At 41.0% G+C, this 13,938-nt stretch overlaps 1 protein-coding gene across 1 annotated transcript in view; it reads right to left on the bottom strand.

Annotated features, from left to right (window-relative positions):
* Window positions 1–13,938, bottom strand: part of DEPDC7 (DEP domain containing 7) — a 20,421-nt gene that overhangs the window by 240 nt on the left and 6,243 nt on the right. The window contains exons 3-10 of the mRNA XM_018567757.1: window positions 12,111–12,238; window positions 9,940–10,126; window positions 9,020–9,237; window positions 6,122–6,264; window positions 5,468–5,593; window positions 3,786–3,864; window positions 2,326–2,546; window positions 140–143 (exon numbers count right to left, since the gene is read on the bottom strand). Of these exons, the coding sequence (XP_018423259.1) occupies window positions 2,332–2,546; window positions 3,786–3,864; window positions 5,468–5,593; window positions 6,122–6,264; window positions 9,020–9,237; window positions 9,940–10,126; window positions 12,111–12,238 (1,096 nt within the window). The 3' untranslated portion in view covers window positions 140–143; window positions 2,326–2,331. The remainder of the gene's footprint in view (window positions 1–139; window positions 144–2,325; window positions 2,547–3,785; window positions 3,865–5,467; window positions 5,594–6,121; window positions 6,265–9,019; window positions 9,238–9,939; window positions 10,127–12,110; window positions 12,239–13,938) is intronic.

Genomic DNA, 13,938 nt, shown 5'->3' with positions numbered 1-13,938 from the left:
GCGAGTATTTCCTTCGAGTTTGGAAACTAAACAGACTGGTGGGGAAGGGCAAAGAAAAGGTATGTGCTGCTGAGAAGGTGAGGTTGGGAATTGATTAAAGCAAACCTGCTGCTTTGAGGCACCCTTGAGCATGGGATACAGATCTCAAATGGAAGTGCTAGTCCTAACAAGCTTTTCACATTTTAGTTTTTTCCTGCAATGGCACCACATCATATATCACGCCTTAGTAAAGGTGTTTGAACTATTTGGAATGCATTTTAGTGAGGCTCTGGCCCTGGAATCTCCCTTAAGGTCTCGTTTAAGAAGCTTGTGTTTAACATTTTAAAAGAATTACAGTATAGCGTGCTCCTTTTACAACTTTAACCAAACCTGTCAACATTCATATACGAAAGACATCCGCTTTAAGCTCTACCTATACTTTTAGTAATCGTTTTAATTCAGCAATTTCGTGAGACAAACCCAAGTTAACGAGCCAGTTTGTACAGTTTCAGATGAAGCATAAGACAGGAAGGATTAATCTGTTTTCAACCCACTACAAGAATACTTTGAAAGAATCTGAACATCCCAGATGGCAGCCTGAAGCCTGGGAGTGGGTGCACCAAGGCCAGCACACATGGGTCAGCAGAATATAAATAAAACCACTTGTATAAAACTAGGATTAAATATGCTGGGACATGTCTGGTAAAATAAAGCGGAAGAAACTGCAGACTATGCAGTGCATATAAAGCTCTGTAGATAGAACGCTGTCAGCCAAAACTGGACCTGGAGGAAAAAAAGTCACAAGAGGCCTAAGACATGACTACCAAAAGCCACCCCATCTACCCAATTCTCCAGAGTGACCACCTCCTGATAGTTTTCCCCCCCCTCCAGTTCCCAGTGATCTATTCACTGTCCACACTCCTTCCTCACCTCTTTTGTAGGGGTCCACTCCGAGTAAGCTCTGGTGTGGAAGTTTACCAGGTGGATAATGTCACTGGACCCCCATGTAAGCATTTGGGCCTATCAATTGAGAGAATGGAGGTGGGGAGGGAGCCATTAGGAAAATGGGCAAACTGACAATTTCTCCAAGTCCCTGTTCACACCAGTGCTGTAGCCCATTCAGCACACCCAACAGCATCACAAGCACTCCCACAATGCATATAAGTGAATGAGGGGTTACCCTTTTAACCCCCGTAAGGCAATTTCTGGAAGCAAATAGCTGCAGTAGCATCTGCAAAAATGGTCTTTTTGAACATGCAGCTTCCAGCTTTGTGATAGAAGTGATCAGGGTGCCTGCAAAGCCACCCAATTACTTCTATGTGGCAACCTTCCAAGGTAACCTTGACTCACAGGTGTCCTGTGGAAGCCCAAGACATACATGGTCAGTGTCAGGATGGTAAGCCTAGATGCCTTATTTTCTAAATCTCTCCTGTGAGGCTGAACGTGGGGCCCTTCTGACAGTGAGGTTTGCCTTCCCCCCTTCTCTTCGCCTAAAAGTTTCAGCTTTGCCTGCTATAGTCACTTAGCATTTGATGGGGGGGGTCATCTCGTTAAGGATGAGAAGTGAAATCTTTATCCAAAAGGCCTATAGCCATGTGTAGCTGTAATGTTTTTGAAAAATGCTCGGCCTGCAAACTAAAGTTAAGCGCCAACTGAGCACAACAGTCCCTACTCTTTCAGGAAAAGTTTTTGCAAGATTTTGGATAGTGTCTGAGGGAATTTGTGCCCATTTAACCAAGAGTAATTGCTCAAAAGGTATTCAGTAGGGTTGGGATCAAGTTTGTCAGGCCCCTCAAGTTCCGCCACAAATGATAAAACCATATTATAGCCCTGGATCTGAGCACAGGTAATCAAACACAAAAACCTTCCCCAAACTATTTGCCATTGTCTTTGTATGATGTAAAACAAATAAGTCAAGCAAACTGGACTCGCTGTATTTTTCTTTAAGACAATTCACTGGTCATCCAACCAGTGAAACATCTTCAAGAAAAATACAGCAAGTCCCGTTGGCTTGACTTATTTTTTACAGATATACCATGACCTGGATGAATGAGAACCTTCAGACATTTTGTATGCTGTAGCAATGACAACCTTCCACTGGAAATGCATGAATGTAATTTGGAGGAGTGTCCACATACAAGTAGGTGTGATTGTCATGTTTCCAAACGTCTGTCCATATTGTACATCATTTGTTGGAAAGACAGACCCTACACAGAGGGGAAAGGCACCCTCAAGGCCATGCACATAATGTTCTCAAACTTAAAAAAGCCATTTCTTTTATTAAGGTGCAAAACAAACATATACAAATATTAACACTTGACATTTACATGTTATTACAATATTTACAATACATTACGTATACACAGTGCTGACTTTGTCACCAAAGAATTGAATGAAGATATCCGGGTGACTTTTGTAGAACTGACCCAGAAGACGCTTTTTCTCTTTAGGGGAAAGTTTAGTGTTCTCATATATAGTCCTCAATAAAGTCCACAGTTCTGTCCGTGTAGTTTTTTGTGCGGAAGAAACAAATTCACTTCTATCCATTTTTTGGCAAAAGGTATAACCTGAGGGAAAAAAAACACATTTAGAAAACCGCACTTTTAGGTTTCCTGTAGACGTATCCCATAATGCCCATCTTTACACTACAAGCCCTGCTGTGTATTAACGATTGCTTCAGCACCTAGCACTGGTAAGAGCCAACAATTAAAAAGCCATATGCAAGTCCAAAAACACATCTACACAAGGCTGCAAGTATACTTTAAATCAAGCAATTCCTGAGGCACAGCTAGCTTCTAGGGTATAAAGCGATGACCTGCATATCTCTACCCTTGGACGTCATAGCTACATTTAGGGCCCCCTTCAAACATAGTCAGTGTCTCTGGTCTTTCGCAGACTAGCGTTTTCAGACTAGCATTTTTGTTTAGCTGGCAGAAAGCAAGCTGTAAGGCAACACACATCTATTAAGTCTATTGGGGGAAAAATTGATGAACATGTCTGAAAGATCCTGTAGTTTGAGCGACAGCATATCATTCAGATGTAAATGGGCCCAACAGAACTTTGAAACCTGAGTGAAAGCCCTCCTGGAAACTCACTTTAAGTCTCAGGTGTGAACGGTGGCTTAGCATTTCATATAGAGTTAAAGGAAAAAAAAAAAAAAAGGGCTAAAACCAGTATTTAAGCCAACGGAGTCCCTGAATTTTTTTAACTTCCTGTCCCAGACCTGAATCAGGAAGTGAAAGCAAATCTTCGATTGTAATCATCCCCATCTTTTGTTGTGGTGAGAACGAAGATAGTTTCCAAATGATTTGTCTCATTCACAATTGCTTCCAGGATTAAAGTGAGCGAATTTCCCCACTGGTAACAGGAACCACTTTGCAGAATAACTAAGCTCTATAGGCTTTACTTTGCAATGAAGAATGATGGGTGATGAACTGTTCCTTCGAGACTTTCTTGGTGGATACTTTTAAAAGTATAACCAGTCACCAAAAAACACAAGGACACTATCCTGCACACTTCCCAATATACAGTCTTAATCTCAAACTGAGAATGTGCTGCAAGCTACAATGAAATAGGATTTGGCTAGGAACTAAAACTAAGACTGCTTTTTATGAAATTTGTAAGCCACTCTGGAAGCAGTGGTCTCCACTACGCTAGAAAACGCCATTATGGATGGGGAAAGTTGCAAAATAGCCCATCCATGGTTCAAAGCATCCCTGTAAAGTTCCTAAAGGCTAGATACCATATGACACCCCCCCCAAAAAAAGCAATTGGCTGGAAAAGGAACTATCTAGTAGCATTTCTACCTGTGTCTTTGTCTGGGTCTTTTCCCTGTTGAATAGCCACCAGCTTCTCACTGACCATCTTGTGCAGACTTCCAGGAATCTAAATAAAACGATACGAAAAAATTAAATAAAATGTTGTATCTGTTAAAAAAGGCAAGACAGCTCTGCTTTGCAACTCAATAGAAAACAATTTTCTAAAGGAGACACAATGAATTGCAAGTCTCCAAAAACAGGTTTGCCAATTCAAACTGTGCAAGTTGAGAATTCTAGCAACGGATAGTCACGACCTGCTTAAACCGGCATGGCTCGGAGTGATCAGGGCACACTCATGAATCAGATTCCTGTAATAAAAACTCTTCCTAAAATGTAGGCTCCCAGAATTCTGCACCACAACTCTTACAAACCCCTCTTGCATGGTTTTAAATAGGGATGCACCGATATAATAGGCCGAAATGGCACTTTTGGCATAATGCCGAAAGAGCCATGTTTCGGCCGATACATCGGCGCATCCCTGGTTTCTTTCCTCCCCGCTGGGCGCTGCTCTGTGTCCCAGCAGGGAGAAAAGAAAGTGACGCCGACCGAGCGCTGCAGGACGAGATCAGTGTGAGCGGCCGGCGTCTCTCCTCCCACACCGCTCGCCTACCACAGTCTAGCAGAGCGGTGTGGGGGCGGAGACAGCGCTGTCACAGGAGGCTGGTCTTTCCTCTACACTGCTCGATCAGACTCCTGTGACAGTGTCAGAGAGAAAAGCAATGTACACTCAGTGATCGCTGAGTGTGTACATAATTGAGGATATGGTATGTTAACTATATCCTCAATTATGAATGAATGGGAAGTGATCTACATCACCCCCATTCATTCATAGTTGTAGTTATAGTAAACAATGTTCTCATGTTATCAATGAACAGGAACACTCAGAGGATACCTGTTCATTGATAACAGGGGGACACAGAAAAAGAGATTGAGGACTCTGTTCTCAATCTTTTTCTATTTTAAAAAGGGAAATATCAGGGGTCTGTTTAGACCGTTAAAATATATTTCCCCCGAAGCCCCTAAAAGTAATATAAAAATATTTAAAAGATGAAAATATAAAATTATAAAAATATTTAAAAGATGAAAATAAATATAAAATTAAAAAAGTTAAATATATTTTAAAACATTGAAAAAATAAAAAACATTTTCAGTATCGGTTTCGGCCTGACTTTTTATTTCGGGTTTGTTTTAAAATTTCCATTTCGGTGCACCTCTAGTTTTAAACATTTACAACCAAGTTTTATCCCCCATCAATAAAAGTCCTGCAACTACCACACATTTCCAGCCAAAAGCAAAATCCAAACCAAAGCAGCGGTCATCCAATAAAGTGTTAATAGCTTGTCTAAATAAATCAAGACAACTGAACCTTCTGTATTTTTCTTTAGGACATTTTGCTGGTCATCCGACAGCTTTCTCAATTCAGAAGCCAATTCAAAGACTGCACCCTTCTGAATTGAGAAAGTCAGATGACTAGCAAAACAAAAACAATAAAAAAAAACCAGGAAGTGCAGTTGCCTTGATTTTTTTCTTTTTATTAGACAACAACCTGGATGAATAAGAACCTTCACAGACACATGTTATTGGGATGGACATTGCACTTGGCACTGTCACAGAACATGTCCATTCAGAACACTGGTACTCCCATGACCCAAACATTTCAGCCCCGTTACCTTGAACACATCCTTGTGGTGGTCCAGCAGGAAAAGCACCAGCAAGTCAGACTTTCCCTTGGCCAGATTTTTGTGGTTGACAATGGCTCGAGAGAACTTCCTCTTTACAGTCATTCGGTTTTCACTCTAACAAAAAAAAAAAAAATTAAAGATCAGTTATTTGAAAGAGCATTTACCCCTAGGCACAACATTCATCCAATGCTGCTCACATTTGACAATGGACAAACTGTTCAGTATGGAATTCACAAAACTTTTGCATTCTTTGAGCAGTTCTCATATTTCTCTTGCCTTAAGGGTGAATGAAATTTTCTTTAAAAATTTAAAAAGCAGCATCAAAACTCAACATCCAGTAACAGTCCTGCAAGTTTAATTTCTATATTGCCTCGACCCAAGTGAGTCCAGGCAGATAAAGAGCACCAACTAAAGCTGGACAAAAAAAACAACAACAAACGAACATATAAAGACCATTTTAGCACCGCTGTAAAACAGGGGAGACCAAATTTTTTTCTTCTACAATCCAAGCTATCAAAAAAAAAAAACCCACGCATTCTTGCTGAATTAAAATTGGCTCAGCATTGGGTGGCGGTTGCAATGTGTCAGCTACCTGGACTTCTTCGGAAAACATCACATGTTATATCCACCCATAGCTCGTACCTCTTCTTGAAGTCTAAACTCCGAAGGCTCTGCAGCCACGGCCATGAAATAGAGGAGACGTCTGAACTCCTCCCGGCTGTGGGAATCCAGGAGCTTCAAACACAACTGCGTGGCCTCCAGTGCTTGTTCGGTCTTTCCGTTAACTAAAAAGTAAAAAAATTTGGTTAAAAACAAGACTAGAAAAATAGAAACTAGCCAAATTAAGACTGCAAATGGCAAAAACTTAACCCTAACCTTCAGTCTCCCATAGTTTTACATATACTCCTCTCCCATAGTGAAAAAGCTTACTCTTGATTTCACTGCACACCAAGCTTCTAACAGTGTACATTAGAAGCTGCATAAAGTCAGAGTGCCTATCCCATTTCCTGGCTGCAGGATGTCCAGCATCATCTAAGCTTTCCTCCCCAGCCCGACTGTCCCTGGTCCACTCCTTTCATTCACTGGATTTCAGTTCTTTCCATAATGGAGGATCAGCACAGGTGGACGTTAACTAGAGCAGTCTGCATGCAAACGCAGCCTGCCTTGTAACAGATTAAAATTCACCCCACCCATTTTTAACTTCACCCTACTGGGTATGAAAGCGGCATTCATCAACTGTTCATAAGGAATTCAAAAATTAAACTGTTTGACCACACACACAACTGATGAAACGTGTTACATCATGTAGGCCATAATTCAAGCCAGTGTTGTGGAGCTGTAGCTTTCAACGCTCATCCTTCAGATCTACCATACAAAGTAGATTCTCAAAAACCAAGAATGACAATCCTTGGAGCTACTCTGTTTTTAAAAAGACTGGGAATGCTTCTCCATATTCCTGTTCAAGGTTACTGTAAAGAGCTGCTCAGATGTAGTCTATACGGGCAGATTAAGCCTATTGAATCTGCAGAAGCCTTTTCTCCACCAAGGATGCTGATACATCATGACTGAATACACCCCGCAACACCCAATAGTTGCTTGTTAGTCAAAAATGTAGCTGAAGCATCCAAGTGCAATACACAGAACTTGGCTGCATCAACATTAAATGGCAATTTATTGAAGTCTACAGAATGCCCTCTCCCGTCATAGACAGCCCCTACAGGGACCTACCATGTTGGGTGCAGTGATCTAGAACTGCCTTTTCACACTGCAAATACCATACCTGCTACAGACCCTAGACTTTCGGAGCATCTGTAGCAGTTATGATATAGATGAAGATCAGACCTCCAACATCTATAGTGTGTTGAAAAAAAAGACAGGATACAATTGAGAGCCATCATTAAAATGGATTCTAAAAAAAAAAACCATTGGGTTACTTCACACTTAAAAAGGTACCATAATTGGCATTACCATTTATAATACTGTAGAATGTTGATCCAGTGAGATCCAATTGCCTTTGGGGATCTGAACACATTTTCCCTGCAGAAGCACATTGTGCCACCTTTTCTAACGCTTTTGCCTTCCTCCAGATTTGGGCATGAGAAAATACACAGCTTTTTGGTTTAACTCTATGGAGTCTTTTCCAAATCAACTACGTAACACATCCACTGAGCTAAATGCTGCCATTATACAGGTGAATTAGAAATGGAAATGTACTGAAACTTGGCTAGCTGGAGTGACATCCTCCTACAGCATGTAGAATCACTGAAGCCATGCAAGCACTAAAGTACATAAAATGTTTGCACAACACCTCTACAGAACTGAAGCACTTTATCTCTGCATTACTTGGTCTTATCACACGTTCTCTTGTAACTTATTTAAACAGCTTGTCATTTGCCATTAAATAGTTTGGTAACCATGATCTGGATAATGTACTTCAAACACTGCAACATCTCTGGAGGCGCAAGCTTTTGTGCAGTCTTTTTAAAAGGAAATTGACCATTTTAAAGCAAACTAAACTGGCTAAATCCTGCTAAAGTGCCACAGATCTCATAATAGCAGTTCTCCACGGGCCTATTTTTCTATTCTTCTACACCGCACACCAAGTTCCTAAATCCCCAGTACTCTGAACACAAATTTTGAACAGTCAGAAGCTTGGTTGTGTGCCAAGTACCCTTTCTTTCAGGGTGCTGAGGCAGACACCATTTTAAATGCCAATTCAACGAAAAAAACATTGGAGGTCACCTACTGATGTTGGGTGATAAATCCTGGCTTGCAATCAGCATTCCAGTTTATCCCAAAGGATCATAAGGTTCAGGTGAGGGCTCTGTGCAGGCCACTCGAGTTCCTCCACAAAGTGAAAGTATTTTATGGACTTGGCTCAGTACCCTTCACTTGAAAACAGCTGAACTCCAAATGGTCTTGGAATGGATTCTCCAACAAGATCATAAAAGGTTTGATAGCCAGGTGTCCACAGACTACTTTCTATATAGATTGTCAGAGTGGGAAGGTAAAAGCCATCAATCAAATCATTGTCTGAACATCTTTCACCAGATCAGTGTGCCCAGGGTGTCTGGTGTAGTCCACTAGCACCTATAGATAGGGGGGGGGGGGAACGATCTCAACCCTGTTACTACCTTTAAAGCGGGCATGTATAACTGTTTAGCCACAAGTGGGTCTCAAGTCCTTCCCTGCAGCTCCAGTTGGAGAGGCTACACTTTATGAAACACTAACTGAATACGTTAGAAGAAATAGAAATAATTAATGTACCCCTTCTCTGAAAGTGGTTCACGTTGCATTTTTGTACAGTTCTCATTACTAAAGCATTACAAAGAGTCAGACAAGCTAGCTTCGAACCAAAACCAGTGTTAAGGTTAGTGTATGGTCGTTACCGTTAAGACTTGTGCTGTTGGGACGACTAGTACTGTAACCACGATAGATCTTGCCAACGGTCATAAAAACTTCTCTACCAAGCGCCTAAAAAGTTGCAAAGAAGAAATCTGGATTGCAAATACAGTTTCGGGTTTTATTTTTAAGACTTGCCTAAAAGCTCAGCAATGCCCGTGTGAATGTCAAAGAATGGATTGGTGACAAGAGGAACCCTGTTCTGACTGTAGTACTTGCTGATACTCTCAAACAGTAGCAGTTTCCATGACCCATCCTTGTCTGGGCATTCAGGGAGATTCCGGCTCACATCCACCACAATTTGATCCGGGAGGAACTCCAAGCAGTCCACTGCAGCTGAAACCCATTCATCTGACCTGCCACAAAAGAAAAGTGTAAATGCTTGGAGGTAAATGCAAAACTGTGCTCCTCACCTTCCCAATGCAGAGAAAAAAAAAAAAAGTTCCTTCATGCTGCCCTTCCCAGTAGCACACTTTGCCCTCGAGTAGCTGCTCAGCTGGTTGCTACAAATCACGCATACCAGTTTATCAGGAGGTGAGCACCCTCCCCACCCACATATGACTCTGGAGCCGTATTTTTACCAGGAAATGTAAAATGGGCCAGCGCTAATTACTCTCATCAATTCCAGCAACTAAACAAGGCTATATATTAGCATTTGAACATAAGTGCACTTTAAGATACTGTTCCAACAGACTACCAGACCATGTTGTAGATCTGGTTCTGCTACTGTTCTGTCCAGCTTTTATTAAAACACTGCCTGAAGCAATAGGTAGAACATGTGCAGAGCTGCAGGGAATCAACACAATAAAACCACCACACAAGACACTGAAAGGATTACACAGAAACCAGTTGACATTTTTGGGATAAATGTAAATATGTGGCCGATCTGTATTGGCACTGGACTACAGGGTGGAATTTCCCACATCTTAGGAGAACCCACTTGGCACTGCCATCTGTTAAAATGCACAGGACAATTTTACACTGCAAAAGAAAATTGTTCGATTTTCTTAGAATTTCTTTAATCTCCTACAGTAGAAAAGATGGGCCATGCCACTTACTGGGAGTCACTAAATGCCTTGAGGATCTCTCTGTCCAGATAGTGGGTGGTAATTATCAGCTCTTCATTCTTTGTTGGCGCCGTTTGAGACGTGGCAGGAGCATTCTCTAGTAAAGAGTCAAGGATTGGGAGGTCCACTAGCTGAAGTAGTCGGCGTATAGTTTGTTCTTGCCAAACTTCACTAAGAACTAAAAATAAACATACATGAGCAGATTTTAACAAAAAGAACAAAAAACAAGTGTATCTAAACCCAAGAACTAAATACATTACAGCTTACTGGTCCTTTGATATTGTGGCTGCATTGTCTTTTTATTCCATTGGAAGTACAGAACACTACATATTGTTCCTGCAAGAAATTCAGTCTGGCACCAACTGTGCACTAAATTGATCTGAAACAGCTAACCTACCAGCTAAAAGAACTCTTATAAAATGAAGACAGGGAAAGACATCCGGAGTCCAAATAGGAGCAGCCTAGGGCGACTAAGTTGCTTTATAGACTGTCCGGGGTGTCAATACTCAATTACAGCACATAGTCACTGATCGGATCACCAGGAATAAATAAGGGAGAAAGCCTGAAAACGAGGAAAGTAATGTAGCCACAACATTGGACTGAAAGCACATCCAAACCTATTATATTGCAGTTTAAGATAATTGTCTCCAAGAACAGTAGCAGTAGTGTATATGGGCCTGTAGAAAATACAGTCAAAACATTTTATCCTCCGAGTCTAGTACTTTTTAGAATGTCATGTACTGAATGACCACAATGCAATTAAATCATGCATGGTCATACAGTCCAACATCTACTGGAAAAGTCTTGGAGGACTCAGACAGTACATTTAGTGCTGTAGAACAAATAAACAAAGTGTCATCTTCCATTTAAAAGCCAGTGTGCAGACTATAATCACCACTATTATAATACAAGAGACCTTTTTTGAGATTTCCTTCCACAATCTTAAAGCCAAAAACTGACAGTAAGTCCATGAATGGAAGGGTTTATGTGTAATTTCACTTGACTGTCTGAGGTCGTCATTATACTTTGTAATGAACGTGACAACTGAACAATGCTATAAACTGTGTCTTGGTCAATAGAAGGGTTTGTTACTAGTCTGGCAGGCGATTTGCCCTGGAGGCAAAATATTTCAGGTTCCTTAAATTCTTTATTAAGTGGGTATAGTTTTCCCAACTATCAGCCAGCGGTTTCATAATTACAAGTAATCAGTCAAAATAAGGACCTTCAGTATTGATAGGAAGCAATTTTAAGTAGAGACTGAGCAACCGAAAACGAAAAGCATATATTCATGTCATTTATTTCTTACCTACCTCGATACAAGGTTATATTTTTAGGATTAGATTTCATATACAGGCTTGTAACAATTACCAAACGTGGACAGTTGATGACATTGTAATAGTGTATTTAAGTCATGCACCGTCACCCATTATGAATAGGGCACGGGATGGTTAAAAACCAGTCAGGTCCTTTAAAGGCCATCTGTGTCCCATTAAGAGATTCTCCTTCACTTCCTGTCCTGTAGACAAAAGTGAGAAGCCTCTCCAAAGAAAGCTTCAGATTGCATCCATTTTTCACCTTCTCAATGCTGCCCTTTGTTGCAATGTTTTACGTCACATTTTTATAAACTGGTGAATCAGGCCAACATCAGACAGATATTTTGTTCAAGGACCAAATGCCAACACCTAGACAGTGACATCAATTGTATTGTAGGAGATAAGGTTAAACCTTATCCCTGAATTACCTTATCAGATCCCTATATGCCATAATCCAACCAAAATCATCTTGGTTGTGGGCAGCATAGGAAAAAGGTTAGAACGTGTGTAAAGTTTAAAGTCCCATGTCCCACAAGGGCAAACTTCTCCATCTTTCCTCCCAACACTAGGACAGGAAGGGGAAGAAATTTCCTCATCAGGGCACTAGCACCAATAAAAAAAAAAAAAAAACCTGGACCTAGGCTAACCACTTGCCACTAGCAGACAAATCGTGACCTTCCCACTTCCTGTCCCAACTCCTTTCAGGAAGGATACGTATTGGAAACAAGACTCAGGCAGCAAAGTGGGGACATTTCCTCACCTTGTCCCAAAAAAATAAAATGACTAAGTTGGGCTTTGGGACACCAAAAGCTTTTAAAAGTATTTCTTCAGTATCCCATATGCACTTACCTTTGGGAGGTAGGTCTATGGGCAGATTCATCTGAGTTGGGTCGGCAGGTGTCAGACTGAGGTTATCCCAGAGATCTTCCAGGCTCTGTGACTGGAGAGGAGCAGACTGGAACCTGGCCTGTTCATGCCTGCCAGTGACAGATTACAGGTTAGTCAACAAAACAGCAAGGTCACAATGCATTTACACACAGGCTGGAAGCTAGTCGCTGGAAATGAATAGTGTCTTACAGTACTTATGACAGCTGCTATATTCCAGGAACCGAGTCTGCAGGCTAGTAAAGCAAACATTACATAGGCTTTCGTGCCAGTGGACTTCTAGATCGAGGGGAGTTGAATCAGTGCAAAATCTAGTTTTAAGATAGAACACATTAAAGCTCATCTCTGGCTATGCAAGGTAAATAAAAGCAGGGGGGTCATTAATGGTGACTAAAGAGTTAAAACTGTTCAGAATGACAACCAGGAAAGGAGCATTTTCATAAGGGCAGTAATGGCAGCTTTCATAGTCTCAGTACAGGTTAACCTTTAAGACTGCTTAAAGAAAATAAAAATAAATGGGAAGAGGCTCACAGCAGTCCATTGTGAAAACACTCAAACTTACTAGGAAGACAGGTGAAATGCTGTAGGGATCACCACCATTTTTTATTTTTTTTTAAGCAGTCACACAATTTTAAGCGTTTTTGATCCCCAAACAGTCCATGTCCAGGTGCAGTCATTCCCAGGCTGTTTACTAGTCAATCGCACATGTGATTACCTGCAGATGTGAACGGGGCCTTACTTTGCAACACAAAGACAAGACTTGAGGTCTAACAGTAGTACTCCACTTCATGCAGGGGGCCTAAAATGCAGCCCCTGACATCAAAGGGCAGCATATAATGTTCAGCGGATAATGCCACAAAAGCAGCCAGAGACTCAGAACCCCAACAGGAGATGCTCAAAGAATGCAGACCCCCAACAGGTCAAAGACTAGGGGCATGCTACAGGAGATGGTCACATTGAACATTTTATAGAAACTAGAGACATTTTCCCTTTACTTGCCTGAATAAGCACACAGGTAAGAAAAATAAAAATAAAAAACCAAAGGGCCTTAAGGCCAAAAAAAAGTTAGCAAAAGGCTACATGTGACCCCAGGGCCAAATGTTGGGCAACGGGTGTGTCATAACTGTCAAGGTTTTATTGTTCCGTGTCCTTATAAGAGAGATGCACCTTCTTGGTTTTTCCCAGAAAACAGAAACTGATTTACTTACAGACCCATTTATAAAATAGCTATATTAATGTACTCCTGGAATACACACAATTTTCTTTTGAGACTATAAAATGCAAGCCTCCCACCTTGACAACGCTAGAGAATCAGCAAATGTTTGCCTACCTAAAAGGCATTTCACCCAATTTATACAGGCGACTCGCTGGAGCCAGCTTCCCAGACATCAGGGTTTTCACCAAGGTTTGACATACTGGACACCTCTACTTTGACTGCAACGACTAACGTGATGTCAAATGTTGATCACGTTAGCTTAAAAAGGGAACAAACTTTTTACACATAGAAACTAGCTGTATGCTTTGTGTAACAGTTTAAGCTACTGGCAAATTGTCTAAGCTTCGAGAGGAGCCATCATTCAACGAACCTAGAATTATCCTGTTCATACAACCTGCATACCAACAAACCTCAGGGCTACATTACTACCAGTAGAACTGCCTCAACTGGATAGATCAATACAAGATAGAACAGACTGATACGAATGCAGCTTCTGGAGTCAAGCTCAGAAAAGTAATGTTGCTTAATTTATTAAAAAAAAAGTGTAAAATGTAAAAAAAATAAAAGAGATATATA

The sequence above is a fragment of the Nanorana parkeri genome, unplaced genomic scaffold (assembly GCF_000935625.1).
Source record: "Nanorana parkeri isolate BGI_ZX_2015 unplaced genomic scaffold, ASM93562v1 scaffold30, whole genome shotgun sequence".
Taxonomy (NCBI): domain Eukaryota; kingdom Metazoa; phylum Chordata; class Amphibia; order Anura; family Dicroglossidae; genus Nanorana; species Nanorana parkeri.
This window is presented reverse-complemented; position numbering and strand designations above follow the sequence as displayed.